Genomic DNA, 19159 nt, shown 5'->3' with positions numbered 1-19159 from the left:
CGCTGCTGCACTTCAGCCTGGGCGACAGAGCGAGACTCTGTCTCAAAAAATTAAAAAAAATAAAAAGAAAGAGATTACTACATAATCTCAAAGTAGCCTGCCACAAATTACCTATTACAAAAGGGGAAATAACTTTACAGTAGTAAAATCTGGCAGACATCACCTTAATCAAGTGACCAAAGCTAACATTACCAGTTTTGAGAGAAAGCAATATCATATATATCATATGGTGAACCGAGAAGATATAATATCAGGTGTATACCTGCCAAAAATGCACAACTTGAATCTAATCCTGGGCAAATTCCAGAAAAACTCAAACTTCCAAGATTTTCTACAAAATAATTGGCCTGTACATTCTTTAAATATATCAGAAACACAAAGACTGAGGAAATGTGTCAGATTAAAGAAAACCAAATAGGTATTAACACCTAAATCCTACACATGATCCTAGAACGGACCCTGGATGGAGGGGTGGGGAGATAGTTATACAGCATATTATTGTAACTGGTGATAAAATCTGAACATACACTGTGGATTAGATAATAATATTGTATCTATTAGATTGGTCAAAAAGTAACTGTGGTTTTTGCCGTTGAAAGTAATGCAAAAATTGCAATTACTTTTGCACCAACCTAATATAATTTCCTTGTTTTGATTAACTACTGGGCTTATGTTAAAGGAGAGAAAAGTAGTTGTTCATAGGAAGTACACATTCAAGTATTCATGGATAAAAGGCACAATATCTAAATTTACTCTCCAATGGACCTCCCCCAAAATGGGAATGGATTTTACATACACACATACACACACACACACACACACACACACACACACACACACACACACTACATTTACATACGCATATGGAGGAGAGAGGATAATAAAGCAAATGGGATGAAATGTAAATAATTGCTGAGTCTTGGTAAAGAGTATATCAGACCCCTGGTACTATATTTGTAACTTTTTTATAAGTTTAAAAGTAAACCAACATAAAAATTCACCAAAAAAAGTCAAAGGCTAAGACTCAATTCTTACAACTTTCATGTAGTAAAGGAACCTCTGAGCCTTTGTACTTATTACCGTTCTTCTCAAAATGCCCTCCTTCTCTTCACCTGGCCAACCTTTATTAAAGCAGAGAGTAAAATTTTTAAAACCAGATCATGTCACTTTTCTCAAAATCCTCTACTGGCTTTCCTTCAGATGTGGAAAAAGTCTGGCCCACGAGGAGGACAATAACCAACAAAATGTTTGACAGTAACGAAAACGTGCTAGATCTGTATTGTCCAATAGAGTAGCCATTAGCCATATGTGACTAATTAGTACTTGAAATATAACTGATGAAATAAATTTTTAATCATATTTAGACTAAATAGCCACATGTGGGTAATGGCTACCACAATAGATGGCATGGCTTTAAATACCCCAGCCCCCTACTATGTTTCTGACCTCACTGCTCACCACACTCCTATTTGCCTACGCTACTCCAGTCCCATCGGTTTTCTTCCTTTTCGTTTTTTGCAGAGATGGGGTTTTACTATGTTGCCCAGGCTGGTCTCAAACTCCTGGGCTCAATGGATCCTCCCACCTCAGCCTCTCAAAGTGCTGGGATTATAGGTGTGAGCCACTGTGCCCGGCCTCTCACCAGTTTTCTATCCCTTGAATGTATCAATCACATTCTTGCCTCAGTCTTTACATTTACTGTTATCTTACTGTAGGATATACTTCCCCCAGATAATCCCATGACTCCCACTCTTACTTGCCTCTGGTGTCGGCTCAAATAGTACCTTATCAGCCTGTGAGCCCTATCTCTGCATGCCCTGGTCTAAAAGAGTGCCCATCTCTCCATGTCCTTTATCTGGCTTTGTTTTCTTCATGGCACTTTCACTGATGGATGTTGCGCCGTATATCGTTCTATGTCAGTCTTCTGTATTTCAGTAAGTTCCATATCAGCAGGGATTTTCTGTTGCAGTCATAATTTAACCCTAGCAATTAGAAACAAAGGTCTTCAGCCAGTCATGGTGGCTCATGCCTGTAATCTCAGTACTTTCGGAGGCCGAGGCGGGTGGATCACCCGAGGTCAGGAATTCGAGACCAGCCTGGCCAACATAGTGAAACCCAGTCTCTACTAAAAATACAAAAAAAAAAAAAAAATTGGCTGGACATGGTGGCATGCGCCTGTAGTCCCAGCTACTCTGAGGCTGAGGTTTGAACCTTGGAGGCGGAGGTTGCAATGAGCCGAGATTGCACCATTGCACTCCAGCCTGAGGGACAGAGCAAGGCTCCGACTCAAAAAAAAGAAAAAGAAAGAAACCAAGGTCTCCAAAATTGTACTCAGGTATCATCTCCTTCAGAGAACTACCTGAAACTTCCCCTCTGCCATCATCTTTGCCATGTCTGTGGTCTTATTTTTCTGCTCATGTATCTGCTAAAAGAATGTTTCCTCATATACATTTTAAAGACTTCTAAATTTTGTTTTATCTCAAGTGTAAATATAGTTAAAAAGGACATACCATTGTAATTTATATGTACTTTAAAATTTTTCCACTGCAACTTAAGTGACATTTATCTTATTTATGGACAACGTCTACTCTAGGACCTAACTGGCAAAGGCAGTCATTATTATTAAACCAATGAGCCAAATTATATTTACTTCCTCTCACTAAAGTGTTGCGTTCACTTTTCAATTCAAATAAACATGAATTAATAATTTGTCCCATAATTACAATTCTACTTCTGAATTCTAATTGTAAGAAAGATAAAGCAGGCTTGCCAAGCATTTCTCAGCTGGATGAAAACAGAAACTCAAATTAGAAATTAGAAAAATTCCATTTTTCGGATTGGCTTCCAAGATGGCCAAATATGAACAGCTCCGGTCTGCAGCTCCCAACGAGACTGACACAGAAGACAGGGAATTTCTGCGTTTCCAACTAAGATACCTGGTTCATTTCACTGGCACCGGTTGGACAGTGGGTGCACCCCACAGAGGGCAAGCAGAAGCAGGGCGGGGCGTCGCCTCACCCGGGAAGCACAAGGGGTTGGGGGGATTTCCATTTCCTAGCCAAGGCAGACCATGACAGACTATAGTTGGAGAAACTGTACATTCCTACACTCTTGAGCAAATACTGAGCTTTTCCCACAGTCTTAGCAACCAGCAGACTAGGAGATACCATCCGGTGCCTGGCTTGGCAGGTCCCACGCTCATGGAGCCTTGCTCACTTCTAGCACAGCAGTCTGAGATCGACATTCAAGGCTGCAGCCTGGTGGTGGGAGAGGCGTCCACCATTGCTGAGGCTTGAGTAGCTCAGAGTGTAAACAAAGAGGCCTGGAAGCACGAACTGGGCAGAGACCACCACAGCACAGAAGGGCCTACTGCCTCTATAGATTCCTCCTCTGCGGACAGGGCATAGAACAAAGGGCAGCAGACAGCTTCTCCAGACGTAAATGTTCCCATCTCACAGCTCTTAAGAGAGCAGTGGTTCTCTCAGCATGGCGTTTGAGCTCCAAGAATGGACGGACTGCCTCCTCAAGTGGGTCCCTGACTCCCGTGTAGCCTGACTGGGAAACACTTCCCAGTAGGGGACGACAGACACCTCAAACAGGCGGGTGCCCCTCTGGGATGAAGCTTCCAGAGGAAGGATTGGGCAGCAATATTTGCTGTTCTGCAGCCTCTGCTGGTGATACCCAGGTCTGGAGTGGACCTCCAGCAAACTCCAACAGATCTGCATCTGAAGGGTCTGCCAGAAGAAAAACTAACAAAGAGAAAGAAATAGCATCAACATCAACAAAAAGGACTTCCACACCAAAACCCCATCCGTAGGTCACCAACATCACAGACCAAAGGTAGATAAAACCACAAAGATAAGGAGAAACCAGAGAAACTGAAAATTCCATAACACAGAGCACCTCTTCTCCTCCAAAGGATCGCAGCTCCTCGCCAGCAGGAGAACAAAATTGGACGGAGAATGAGTTTGACAAGTTGACAGAAGTAGGTTTCAGAAGGTCGGTAATAACAAACTTCTCTGAGCTAAAGGAGCATGTTCTAACCCATCACAAGGAAGCTAAAACCTTGAAAAAAGGTTAGATGATTGGCTAACTAGAGTGTAGAGAAGACCTTAAATGACCTGATGAAGCTGAAAAACATGGCACAAGAACTTCGTGACACATGCACAAGCTTCAATAGCTGATTCAATCAAGTGGAAGAAAGCGATTGAAGATCAAATTAATGAAATAAAAAGAGAAGACAGATTAGAGAAAAAAAGAGTGAAAAGAAATGAACACAGCCTCCAAGACATACAGGACTATGTGAAAAGACCAAACATACGTTTGATTGGTGTACCAGAAAGTGACGGGGACAACGGAACCAAGTTAGAAAACACTCTTCACGATATTATCCAAGAGAACTTCCCTAATCTAGCAAGGTAGGACAACATTCAAATTGAGGAAATACAGAGACCACCACAAAGATACTCCTTGAAAAGAGCAATTCCAAGACACATAAAATGTCAGATTCACCAAGGTTGAAATAAAGGAAAAAAAATGTTAAGGGCAGCCACAGAGAAGGGTCGGGTTACTTACAAAGGGAAGCCCATCAGACTAATAGTGGATCTCTAGGAATAAATCCTACAAGCCAGAAGAGAGTTGGGTCCCACATTCAACATTCTTAAAGAAAATAACTTTCAACCCAGAATCACATATCCAGCCAAACTAAGCTTCAGAAGTGAAGGAGAAATAAAATCTTTTACAGACAAGGAAATGCTGAGAGATTTTGTCACCACCAGGCCTGCCTTACAAGAGCTCCTGAAGGGAGGCATGAAACACTGAAAGGAGCAACTGGTACCATCCACCACAAAAACATGCCAAATTGTAAAGACCAGTGACACTATGAAGAAACTGTATCAATTAACGGGCAAAATAACCAGCTAACATCACAATGATGACAGGATCAAATTTAAACATAACAATATTAACCTTAAATGTAAAAGGGCTAAATGCTCCAATTAAAAGACACAAACTGGCAAATTAGATAATGGTCAAGACCCATCGGTGTGCTGTATTCAGGAAACCCATCTCACGTGCAAAGATGCACACAGGCTCAAAATAAAGGGATGGAGGAAGATCTACCAAGCAAACGGAAAGCAAAAAAACGGAGGGGTTGCAATCCTAGTCTCTGATAAAACAGACTTAAAACCAACAAAGATCAAAAGAGACAAAGAAGGCCACTACATAATGGTAAAGAGATCAATTCAACAAGAGCTAACTATCCTAAATATATATGCACCCAATACAGGAGCACCCAGATTCATAAAGCAAGTCCTTAAGAGACCTACAAAGAGACTTAGATTCCCACATAATAATAATGAGAGACTTTAACACTCCACTGTCAATATTAGACAGATCAACAAGACAGAAGGTTAACAAGGATATCCAGGACTTAAAACTCAGCTCTGGACCAAGCAGACCTACTATATATCTACAGAACTCTCCACCCCAAATCAACAGAATATACATTCCTCTCAGCACCACATTGCACTTATTCTAAAATTGACCACATAATTGGTAGTAAACACTCCTCAGCAAATGTAAAAGAACAGGAATCACAATAAACTGTCTCTCAGACCACAGTGCAGTCAAATTAGAACTAAGGATTAAGAAACTCACTCAAAACTGCACAACTACATGGAAACTGAGCAACCTGCTCCTGAATGATTACTGAGTAAATACTAAAATGAAGGCAGAAATAAAGATGTTCTTTGAAATCAATGAGAACAAAGATACAATGTACCAGAATCTCTGGGACACATTAAAGCAGTGCATTGAGGGAAATTTATAGCACTAAATGCCCACAAGAGAAAGCAGAAAAGATCTAAATTCAACACACTAACACCACAATTAAAAGAACTAGAGAAGTAAGAGCAAACAAATTCAAAAGCTAGCAGAAGGCAACAAATAACTAAGATCAGAGCAGAACTGAAGGAGACAGAGACATAAAACACCCTTCAATGAATTCAGGAGCTGCTTTTTGAAGAGATTAACAAAATAGACTGCTAGCAAGGCTAATAAAGAAGGAAAGAGAAGAATCAAATAGATGCAATAAAAAATGATAAAGGGGATATCACCACCGATCCCACGGAAATACAAACTACCATCAGAGAATACTATAAACACCTTTATGCAAATAAACTAGAAAATCTAGGAGAAATGAATAAAATCCTGGAAACATACATGCTCCCAAGACTAAACCAGGAAGAAGTAGAATCTCTTAATAGACCAATTAACAGGTTGTGAAACTGAGGCAATAACCAACAGCCTACCAACCAAAAAAAGTCCAGGACCAGATGGATTCACAGCCAAATTCTTCCAGAGGTACAAAAAAGAGCTTGTACCATTCCTTCTAAAACTATTTCAATCAACAGAAAAAGAGAGAATCCTCCCTAACTCATTTTATGATGCCAGCATCATCCTGATACCAAAGCCTGGTAGAGACACAACAAAAAAAGAGAATTTTAGGCCAATACCCCTGATGAACATCGATGTGAAAATCCTCAATAAAATATTGGCAAACCGAATCCAGCAGCACATCAAAAAGCTTATCCACCACGATCAAGTCAGATTCATCCCTGGGATGCAAGGCTGGTTCAACAAACGCAAATCAATAAATGTAATCCATCACATAACCAGAACCAAGGACAAAAAACACATGATTATCTCAATAGATGCAGAAAAGGCCTTTGACAAAAGTCAACAGCCTTCATGCTAAAAACTCTCAATAAATTTGGTACTGATGGAACACATCTCAAAATAATAAGAGCTATTTATAACAAACCCACAGCCAATATCATACTGAATGGGCAAAAGCTGGAAGCATTCCCTTTGAAAACCGGCACAAGACAGGGATGCCCTCTCTCACCACTCCTATTCAAAGCAGTGTTGGAAGTTCTGGCCAGGGCAATCTGGCAAGAGAAAGAAATAAAGGGTATTCAATTAGAAAAAGAGGAAGTCAAATTGTCCCTGTTTGCAGATGACATGGTTGTATATTTAGAAAAACCCATCGTCTCAGCCCAAAATCTCCTTAAGCTGATAAGCAACTTCAGCAAAGTCTCAGGATACAAAATCAATGTGCAAAAATTACAAGTATCTCTATACACCAATAATAGAGAGCCAACAAATCATGAGTGAACTCACATTAACAATTGCTACAAAGAGAATAAAATACCTAGGAATCCAACTTGTAAGGGATGTGAAGGACCTCTTCAAGGAGAACTACAAATCACTACTCAACAAAATAAGAAGACACAAACAAATGGAAGAACATTCCATGCTCATGGATAGGAAGAATCAATATTCTGACAATGGCCATACTGCCCAAGGTAATTTATAGATTCACTGCTATCCCCATCAAGTTACCACTGACTTTCTTCACAGAATTGGAAAAAACTAAAGTTTATATGGAACCAAAACAGAGCCCACATAGCCAAGACAATCCTAAGCAAAAGAACAAAGCTGGAGGCATCATGCTACCTGACTTCAAACTATACTACAAGGCTACAATAAGCAAAACAGCATGGTACTGGTACCAAAACAGAGATATAGACCAATGGAACAGAACAGAGGCCTCAGAAATAACACCACACATCTACAACCATTTGATCTTTGACAAACCTGACGAAAACAAAATATGGGAAAAGGATTCCCTATTTAATAAATGATGCTGGGAAAACTGGCTAGCCATATGTAGAAAGCTGGAACTGGATCCCTTCCTTACACCATATACCAAAATTAACTCAGGATGGATTAAAGACTTAAATGTAAGATCTGACACCATAAAAACTCTAGAAGAAAACCTAGGCAGTACCATTCAGGACATAGCCATGGGCAAAGACTTCCTGACTAGAACACCAAAAGCAATGGCAACAAAAGCCTAAACAGACAAATGGGATCTAATTAAACTAAAGAGCTTCTGCACAGCACAAGAAACTATCATCAGAGTGAACAGGCAACCTACAGAATGGGAGAAAATCTTTGCAATCTACCCATCTGACGAAGGGCTAATATCCAGAATCTACAAAGAACTCAAACAAATTTACAAGAAAAAAACAAACAACCCCATCAAAAAGTGGGCAAAGGATATGAACAAATACTTCTCAAAAGAAGACATTTATGCAGCCAACAGACATATGAAAAAATGCTTATCATCACTGGTCATCAGAGAATGCAAATCAAAACCACAATGAGATACCATCTCAGGCCAGTTAGAATGGCAATCATTAAAGTCAGAAAACAACAGATGCTGGAGAGGATGTGAAGAAATAGGGATGCTTTTATACTGTTGGTGGGACTGTAAACTAGTTCAATCATTGTAGAAGACAGTGTGGCAATTCCTCAAGGATCTAGAACTAGAAATACCATTTGACCCAGCAATCCCATTACTGGGTATATACCCAAAGGATTATAAATTATGCTATTATAAAGACACATGCACATGTATGTTTATTGCAGCACTATTCACAATAGCAAAGACTTGGAACCAACCTAAATGTCCATCAATGATAGACTGGATTAAGAAAATGTGGCACATATATACCATAGAATACTATGCAGCCATAATAAAGGATGGGTTCATGTCCTTTGCAGGGACATGGATGAAGCTGGAAACCATGATTCTAAGCAAACTAGGACAAGGACAGAAAAACCAAACACCATATATTATCTCACTCATAGGTGGGAGCTGAACAAAACCTGTACGTTGTGCACATGTACCCTAGAACTTAAAGTATAATAATAATAGTAACAAAGAAAACTTCCACTTTTCTTGCTTTGCTCTCTCAGGGGATACTCCCTCACGAGCAAGTCATTCTGAAACTGTTCTTTTTGTTTAGAGCTGCAGAGATTTTTTTATAAACTAAAGTAATGTACCATAGTAAGATCTAGATTGGCTGACAGGTTTTCCTTCCTTCCTTTAATAAAGTGGGAGAAGGCATGCTGTAAAAGGGAAGGTGCGAAGGAGAACCAAGGCACCTCTACTACAGAAATGTTATCAGACAGACAAACTGTAGGAAAGAATATGGATAGAAATTGAAAATCTACTTAACTAAGCTCTGAACATTTTCCTGACACCCAGCAGACTGTGTATGCCAGTTTGAAGACATACGGGTTAGGTATCTCTAACATATAATTTTAATAATCTGTTATACATTTGCATGTAATAAGCCATTTACTTTTCTGTGCTGCCACCCTCCAACCAACAGGAAGTTTGAGTATTTTTGAGAGGTACGTCCAATTGTGAGTTTATTATATATTCCAAGACTGATACTTGGTAGAAATGAACAAGACTTATCTTTTAATACTGACAAAAGATTACAACCCAGATTACAAACAACTAGCAACCACTAAGAAGTCAAAGCAGTATGAAGTAGACACTGCAAGAGAAAAGGGAGGAAAAAAAAATAGAAGAAAAACATGAAGCCAATAAACATATGAAAAGATGCTTACTCTTATTAACAATCAGGGAAATGTAAATTAAGTAGAAAATGAGACATTTTATACTGGCCACAATGAGAACTCATACACTGCTAGGTTAGACTATAAATTAGTGTCAGTTTGGCAAAATTTTGTGATGCTGAACATAGCTTACTTATCAATGTTAAAGCATTCTGAATACAAGCCTGCAAGCCCTTAATAATGCCCCCTGTGATTAAAAATTAAGCAGACTGGCAAAAATTAAGAATAATCAAGCACTGATGACAAAGTAGAACAATGAGACCATTTTTTTAGACAGGGTCTCACTCTGTCACTCAGGCTGGAGTGCAGTGGCACAATCGTGGATCACTGCAGCCAGGACCGCCCAGGCTCAAGTGATCCTCCCACCTTGGCCGCTTGAGTAGCTAGGACCACAGGTGTGCTGGTGGCACCACACCCAGCTAATTTTTGTATTTTTTTGTAGAGACAAAGTTTCACCATGTTGCCCAGGCTGGTCTCAAACTCCTAGGTGCAAACAATCTGCCTGCCTCAGCCTCCCAAAGTGAAAGGACTACAGGTGTTAACCACCGCACCTGGCCACAATAAGAACTCATATACTACTGGGTTAGACTATAAACTAGTGTCACTTTGGCAAAATTTTGTGATGTTCAACACAACTTACTTTGCAACCTTAAAACATTCTGAATATAGGCCTGTAAGTCCTTAATAATGCCCCCTGAAAAAGAATAGACTAATTCAAAAGAATACCATTCCCACTAACTCTTTTCTCTGGAATTTGGTAATTAAAGGGACTAATGAAGTTTTTTTGTTTTGTTTAAAAGAGAGGGTCTTACTCTGTCACCCAGGCTGGAGTGCAGTGCTGTGATCATAGCTCACTGCAGCCTCCAACTCCAGACTCAAGCCATCTTCCCACTTCAGCCTATGCAGAAGCCAGGACTACAGGCACCTGGTTAGCTTTTTTTATTTCTTGCAGAGATGGGGTCTCGCTATGTTGCCCAGGTTGGTCTCAAACTCCCAGGCTCAAGCGATCCTCTTGCCTGGGCCTCCCAAAGTGCTGGTATTGTGGGTGTGAGCCACCATGCCTGGCTGAAATAATGAAGTGTTTATATGTGTTTCCAGTAGAATGAAGTTAGCTGCAGTTAAAGAAGAAAAGGTTATGAAGAAAGCTGACTGATAAAAGAAAGAAGAATGACATTTTAAAAATCATGCTTTTGTTATCCTAAATGAAACAATTTAACATGAAAAGTATCCCCAATGATACTTTTTTTTTTTGGAGACAGAGTCTCACTCTGTTGCCAAGGCTGAAGTACAGTGACGCAATCACAGCTCACTGCATCCTTGACTTCTCAAGTGATTCTCCCAACTTAGTCTCTTGAGTAGCTGGAACTAAAGGTGCACACCACCACACCTGGCTAATTTTTGGTCTTTTTTTTTTTTTTTCTTTCCTTCCTTTAGAGACAGGATTTCACCATGTTACCTAGGCTGGTCTTGAATTCCTGGCCTCAAGTGATCTGCCTACCTCGGCCTCCCAAAGTACTGGGATTATAGGTGTGAGCCACTGTGCCTGGCCCTCAATAATACTTTTGAGCAGACTGAGCCAAGAGGTGGAAAGTCATAAGGAACTGGATATTCTTACGATGCCAAAGTATTAACTTACAAAGTACTTACTGGGTGCCAAGAGGGCCATCACAGCTATTATAATAAAGAAATCTGTCATTACCTTAATCTAGTCATCAATCATGGCATCACTAATAACAGTGAGACAGACATTATACATCTTTTAAGATGAATAAAGTACATGGTATCACCTATTAAGTACTCTTGCCAGAAATGTTCATGCTTAATTAGATTAAGTCTTCACATTAGCTCCCAGTTTATAGAAAACACAAGAGATACAGAAGTTAAATGAGATGACAAGGAAATAATCAGATGAATCCTTCAGGTTTGATATTCTCCGTAAAACTGACTTGGTCTCTTCAACAAGTCAATATATTAAAAAGGAAGATTGGAATAGGTAGTGCTGATCTAAATTTTTGAAAATGTAAGTGAACAACTGAATACAATGCAATCAATGGCAAAGAAATTTTTGGCACAACTGAGGAAATGTGAACATAGACTGAGTATTAGGCAATATTATGGAATTATTGTTAAGTGGTGAAAGCAATGTGGTAAAGGAGGCAAACTACTTTATGGACATGAATACTGACGTATTAAAGAGTGAAGTGTCACAATTTCTGAGCTTTACTTTGAAATACTTCAAAAAAATAAATGACAAAATATTAACAATATTTACTTGGAAATACTTTAAAAAAATAAATATGACAAAATATTAACAATTGTTAAATGCGGACAATAAGCAATGGATATTTATTATTCTATTTTTCTGTATGTCTGAAAATTTTCCCAAGTGAAAAAAAGCAAATAGAATGTGACCTGTAGCTAATGAGTAAAATCTATTGTTTTCTTCACAGCTAAGCTTCATAAAAGGAAAATGAAATGCTATGTTGAGGAAGGTTTTATTTTGTTGCTTCTAAGTCAGAACTAAAAATTATTTTCTTAGATTGAAGAAAATGAAACAACAGAGAGAGAGAGGTTGAAGATAGCAGACAGAAGGAATAGTTAATGGAGCAAGGAGCTGGAAGAGATGGAAATGAGTAACATCGTGTATTCTGAATTAGCATTATAAAGGAAAAAAATTCTGTATTCTAAAAGGAGAAGAAAAAGAACATAGCTAAGTCTACAAGCTGGAAGACAGCAAGTTTAGGAAGTTTGAAAATGATTGCTGAATTAGGAATAAGGTAATCTGGTGAGAGTTAAGTATGGCAAAAAGGGGATGGGAGTTTGGGAAGAATGGTAAGGTTTGAAGTAACCACTGTGAGGAATGAGATAACTAATCAAAGCCAATATAAACACACATGGAAGGCCACTGGAAACAATTTACTGTCAGCAATCTCAGTAATTATGCAACAACAATTGGCTACATGAATACAGGAAACAAAAGGGCAGAGGAAGTACAGTTGTTCATATCAGAAGAAGGCTTTTACACCTCAATCTAGAGATCTTGATAAAGCAGAATGGGGAGAGCATGAATAAGGAAGTGAAAGAACTAGGGGGCCAGAAATCTGATAAGTAAACAGGATTAATTGAAATTTCAGAAATGGATTGTACATATGACAAGATCTATACAAGGAGAATTAGTTACCAAGAAGGTTAAGGAACCTCATTCTCTATCAGACTTCTAAAGTAAAATAAATTCTCTGCCTGGCTAGTGTGAGTTCAATGTGGTTTTACCACATGACAAAAATTGAGGTAATTCATTTTTATCAGTTACAAGGCACAGCAGCTTTTTGGTCTATATGATGTCTCCACATGATGGTAGTTATTTAAAAAGTATCAACATGATGGTGCTTATTTAAAACATCACAAGTAACTTATTAATAATAAAAGTTGAAGCTAAAAAATTGGCTCAGCTTGCTTTTGTCAATTAGAGCTAACTTTTTAATTTTTTTAAAAGAGATAAGGTATCACTATGTTACCTAGGCTGATTGTGAACTCCTGAGCTCAAGCAATCCTCCTGCTTCAGCCTCCCGAGTAGCTTGGACTACACATCATTTGTGCATGGAAAAGCTAACTAATTTTAATAACAAAATTCTCACTCATATTTAAATATACTTTGTGGAGCAGGAATATCCATGGGAGTAGTATGCTGTACATGTTAATGTAATTTCATATTGCAGCAGAAAAGAAACTGCTAACTGCTAGCATACAGTATTGTTTTCATTTTAAAGCATTTTATGCCATAGAAAGTACATGACCACAGGTTAAGAATTAAGTGATGGAAGCTAGAGAAATCACGGCTATTATTTTAATTAATACACTTAATCTGTTTCAAAAATAAAACTAATGAGCCAAGACTGTTTATTTTGAACTTTTAGGACATGCATACCAAAAAAAGCTTCATTAGAAAGTAGCACAATAAATAAAATTTGACCAGGTGCAGTGGCTAACATCTGTAATCCCCACATTTTAGGAGGTTGAGATGGGAGGATCACTTGAGCCCAGGGGTTCGAGACCAGCCTGGGCAACACAGTGAGACTCTGTCTCTACAAAAATATTTTTTAAATTAGCCAGGCATGGTGGTGTGCACCTGTAGTACACCTGTACTTTAGTAGAGACAGGGTACTTCCCGTACTTAGGAAGCTGATGTGGGAGGACCACTTGAACCCAGGATTTCAAGGCTATAGTGAGCAGCCATGATCACACCACTGTACTCCAGGATGGGTGACAGAGCAAAAGCCTGTCTCTAAAATAAATAAATAAATTTTTAAGTTCTCAATCCATACCTCATGTCTATCTTGCTGGTTATGCTAATTTTGAACTTAAGTGACACTCTGGGGTCAAACTAAGAGGAAAAGAATGTCAATGAATGGGACCACACCAGAAAAGTGGTTTCAAAAATAACAGCATCCTCATATATGTATATCCATTCCAGGCTCCTAATTCTAGTCAACACGTAAAAGGAGGAAAGTTTTAAAGGTAGTACATGCTAGTCCCACGCACCGCTATTAAAAGCAGTATATTCTAATATTAGCTTTATGTTATAATGAAACTAATACCACCAAAGAAAATAAAACAGTTCTATAATCTAAGGAGGAAAACTGTATCACTAGAATGTTTTGCAACTTCCACTGAATTTCCAACAAAAATATAAAATACTTACTTTTTCATTTTCTTTGAGTTGTATTTGACTTGGTAAGCTGCTTGGATTAGCTTGTCTGGGACACCGTCAAACTGATGTGGAATGACCTTTTGAAAGTGCTAAGATACAATAAAAGAAAAACATAAGAATGACTTAAGTGCTGTTAATAGTGAAATCCAAAGACATTCAAGAAATTATGGGCTGGGCATGGTGGCTCATGCTTGTAATCGAAGCACTTTGGGAGGCTGAGGCAGGCGGATCACTTCAGGTCAGGAGTTCAAGACCAGCCTGGCCAACGTGGTGAAACCCTGTTTCTACTAAAAATACAAAACTTAGCCGGGTGTAGTGGTGCACGCTTGTAATTCTAGCTACATAGGAGGCTGAGGCGGGGGAAGGATCACTTGAACCTGGGAGGTGGAGGTTGCAGTGAGCCGAGATCATGCCACTGCACTCCAGCCTGGGCAACAGAGTGAAACCCTATCTCAAAAACAAACAAACAAAAAAAAGGAATTATGAACTTACCTGTAACATCCCTTCCATGTCAAGTTGCATCAGTTCTGCCTGATTCATCTGAAGAAGTGCTAATCCTACACGAAACACTATTTCTAAACCCTAAGAAAACAAATTAAATAAATCTAAATTTATCTTACTCTTCCATCAACAAAAACAAGTCATTTGAAATAATACTAAGGTAAGCATTTAGGGATCTAAACTAGAGGCTGGTAAACATTTTCTGTCAAGAGTCAGTAAGCAAATATTTTAGATTTGATGGGCTATACTGTCTGTCAAAATTACTCAGCTCTGTCACTACAACCCCAAAGCAGACATACACAACATATAAATAAATGGGCAGGGTTGTGTTCTAGGAAAACTTTATAAAAAACAGGTGTGGAAGGACAGATTTGGCACAAAAATCTGTCCATCTGATTGGGACATGAATCACAGTTGGCCAACTGTGATTTGAACTAATTTAGATAGGTAATACAAATTGATTTTCCCAAGATGTAATTAATAGCAACACTGAGTTCACAGACTAGAAAATAAAGGATTACCTCTATGTACTACTGACAAAAGGACAATAACCTGCAATGTGTTCACAGAATAGAAGAAAAATGCTTATTACTTCTTACTCTTTGGATGACAGATGCATTGCAACAATTTTAACTGTAAGACAAATATTTTACCTCTCACAAGCTTTCACTGTATTAGTTAGGAGGTGATAAAGAGGTATGATTAACAGTGTAGGCTCCAAACTGCCTATGTTTGAATCCTTGTTACAACACCACTTATGTATTGTGTGTCCACAGACACGCTACTTAACCTTTCTCTAAGTCTCAACTTCCTCATCTATCATCTAACAAATGGAATAAAAACAGTATCTACCTGATAGGGTTATTATAAGGTTTAAATGGGATTATCCATGTAAGCAGCTTTGCATGGGACACATGGCTTTCCTTCATTGCTCTCCTCATTGCCCTGCTCTCACTAACTCAGTGACCCCTTTGCTCAGCTCCTGCTCTTTGTCTGCCCATTAGCTTACCTCAGACATAAAGATATCAAAAATCCTTGTTGCAATTGGTAGTGGAAAAGTTGTAAGAAAGATAGTCAGAAACCAGGATGATGCATACATTGAAGTATGAAAACTCTGAGATTGAAAATGTACAAAGAGCTCTGGAAGATGCTCCTAAAGAGAAGAAAACAGTTAGTTATAACACAGTAAAACTGAGTATTTCAAATTAGATCATTATATTTATACTAGATCAGCCTATACCAAACACAAAGATTAGATCAAGCATCATATGGAAAACGTAAGACACAGAAATTGAAACATTTGGGACAGTGGCTAGTATCTAGGAAAGAAAGAAGGGGAAAAGAATGCGAAGTTGGAATTTTGAGTATAACATTTAATTTATTAATAAAAAGAAAGCAATAAAAGTTTTATATTTGTTTAATCCTGTTGGTGGATACAAGAGTGACTGACATTTTCTATACTTTTCTATCAACTATAATATTTCAAAAAGACATTTAAAAAGAAAAGAAATGTCATGTTAAAATACTTTCAGGCACTATCTACCATTGATCATTCTTACCTTCCTAAAGAATAGGAAAAATACTCAAAATACAGATGTTTCAGCAAGTCTAGTAATTCAAAACATAAATAAGACTTTTTTTTTTTTGAGACAGGGTCTCACTCTGTCACTCAGGCTAGGGTGCAGTGGTGTCATCTTGGCTCACTGCAACCTCTGCCTCCCAAGCTGAAGCAATCCTCCCAAGTTGAAGCAATCCTCTCATCTTAGCCTCCCAGGCAGCTGGGCCTACAGGTGCACACCACCATACCCAGCTAATTTTTTTTTTATTTTTAGTAGAGACAAGGTTTTGCCATGTTGCCCAGGCTGGTCTCAAACTCCTAGGCTCAAGTGATCTGTCCACCTCAGCCTCCTAAAGTGCTGGGATTAGAGGCATGGGCCACTGCATCCAGCCATAAATTACACATTAATTGAAAAATATAGCCGGGCGCGGTGGCTCAAGCCTGTAATCCCAGCACTTTGGGAGGCCGAGGCGGGTGGATCACGAGGTCAGGAGATCGAGACCATCCTGGCTAACACCGTGAAACCCCGTCTCTACTAAAAATACAAAAAACTAGCCGGGCGTGGTGGCAGGCGCCTGTAGTCCCAGCTACTCGGAGGCTGAGGCAGGAGAATGGCGTAAAACCCGGGAGGCGGAGCTTGCAGTGAGCCGAGATCGCGCCACTGCACTCCAGCCTGGGTGACACAGCGAGACTCTGTCTCAAAAAAAAAAAAATATATATATATATATATATAACATTAAGAGAGTTTAAGGTTGCTAAAAACAAGCTTACTATTTCAGAAAAGAATTAATTAAGAATAATCTCAAGTCCAGCCACAGCGGCTCATGCCTGTAATCCCAGCACTTTGGGAGGCTTAGATAGGAAGACCACTTGAGCCCAGGAGTTCAACACCAACCTGGACAACATAGTGAAACCCTGTCTCTACAAAAAATTAAAAAATAAAAAATAAAAATAAATAAAAAACTATTCAGTTGCAGTGGTATACACCTGTAGTTTCAGCTACACAGAAGGCTGAGGTAGGAGGATGGCTTGAGCCCAGGAGGTCAAGGAGGCAGTGAACCATGACTGTGTCATTGTACTTCAGTTTGGGTGACAGAGCTAGACTCTGTCTCAGGAAAAAAAAAAAAAAATTCATCTCAAGACCTATTCTGGCTTTTTCTTTAAAATATACAGAAACAAAAAATATGTACTCCATAATGTACAACTATTGTATGTCAATTAAAAAATCAGCTGGGCATGGCAGTGGCTCACGCCTGTAATCCCAACACTTTGGGAGGCCAAAGTGGGCAGATCACGAGGTCAGGAGATCGAGACTATCCTGGCTAACACGGTGAAACCCCGTCTCTACTAAAAATACAAAAAATTAGCCGGTTGTGGTGGTGGGCACCTGCAGTCCCAGCTACTCCAGAAGCTGAGGCAGAAGAATGGTATGAACCCAGGGGGCAGAGCCTGCAGTGAACCGAGACTGCGCCACTGCACTCCAGCCTGGGCCACAAAGCGAGACTCCATCTCAAAAATAAATAACTGAATAAATAAAAAATAAAATGTAAGAACATTTTACATATCCCCTTGCTCCCACCATAGATAGAAAAAATTGGAGTTTATAAGGCTGCCAGGAGACAGGAAACTAATAAAAATGGCTCCCATGACAGCCGATTCATTAACCTATTTTCTTAAATTCTGCTCATTTAATTGAAATTGAAATTTAAATAAGTGAAAATATTTACATTATAGCAAACTTAAATATACAAAATATAAAAATTAAATCCAGAAAGGTAAAATACTTCAAAGGTATTTTTCCCTTGATTTTGATTCTGCTCCTATTCTCTCCACCTTCATTCAGTCACTAGATAACTTGAGTCTTAAACTAGCAACATAAAAAGAAAACAATACAGGAAAAAAAATTACGGGCTAGTAAAAAATAAAAATAAAATAAAAGTAAAAAGGCAGAGGAGAGGACTCAAAGAGATAGAGTCTCAAAATAAGGGAACTGATGTCAGTGTGATAATATCACAAAGCTCCTGTAAGAGAGCTTAGACCACGTAACAATAATAGGATACAATAAGGAAATTCATGTGCTTACGTAAGGGGTGTATAGTACATTTGGCAGAAATGCTTAAGGATTGAATACGAAAACTGGAGTCAAGTTCTAGACTGTGATCTACCTAATGTGAAGGGTCAAATCATACATAAACCAACCAAAAAAAAAATCATGTAATGAAACCACTTACACATTCAAGTGCTTTAATGCTTTTAACATTAAATTTGATCAGTTGGCACTCAGAACAAGATATAAAAAATACAACGGCAATATGCCTTTTTATCAACACTGCACTTTTACCTGTATCATACATTCAAACTGGTACATACAAAGGCCCAATTCTGCCATACTTGGTTTAAAAAGTTCACGAAGTCTATAATCTTGCATTAATTTAACAAATACACAGAAAGCTTCTTCTTCTGGCATCTACATTGGAAGGAAAAAAACAACATAGGTTAATGTTCTATGATACACAAATAAACCAATGATATTTAAACTAAGTACCCAGCCAACCATAAGCACTGTTTGAGTGGCTGTGTGCTGCAATGCTAAGAGCAATTAGCTAAGAATCAGAAAGTTCTAGTCTCCCATTCCATCACCAAGAACGAGAAGTTAAACAAATCTTACAATCTCTGAAACCAACTGTCTCAACTTGCCTCATTCATTAATTCAACCAACAAATACTGATTTATAGCCAGATACTTTTCTCTCTCTGGGTATACAGCAGTGAACAAAATAAACACAATCTCTATTCTCAAGGAATCTGAACTTTCTAATGGAGGGAGGCAGACAAGAAATGGAATAAATCAACTAATATGTATGTCAGATGGTGACAGATGCTACAGAAATAAAA

At 38.7% G+C, this 19159-nt stretch overlaps 1 protein-coding gene across 6 annotated transcripts in view; it reads right to left on the bottom strand.

Moving 5' to 3' along the window:
• The window catches only part of EVI5 (ecotropic viral integration site 5), a 272724-nt gene that overhangs the window by 163413 nt on the left and 90152 nt on the right, over positions 1-19159 (bottom strand). For all 6 annotated transcript variants that reach the window (XM_073008577.1, XM_073008575.1, XM_007977947.3 and 3 more), the window contains 4 exons: positions 18607-18732; positions 15717-15860; positions 14699-14788; positions 14198-14295 (listed from right to left, as the gene is read on the bottom strand). In XM_073008577.1, coding sequence (XP_072864678.1) covers positions 14198-14295; positions 14699-14788; positions 15717-15860; positions 18607-18732 — 458 coding nt within the window. The remainder of the gene's footprint in view (positions 1-14197; positions 14296-14698; positions 14789-15716; positions 15861-18606; positions 18733-19159) is intronic.

The sequence above is a fragment of the Chlorocebus sabaeus genome, chromosome 20 (assembly GCF_047675955.1).
Source record: "Chlorocebus sabaeus isolate Y175 chromosome 20, mChlSab1.0.hap1, whole genome shotgun sequence".
In the NCBI taxonomy this organism is placed as follows: Eukaryota; Metazoa; Chordata; class Mammalia; order Primates; family Cercopithecidae; genus Chlorocebus; species Chlorocebus sabaeus.
The sequence above is the reverse complement of the archived record's forward strand: the minus strand, read 5'-3'. Positions and strand labels throughout refer to the sequence as shown.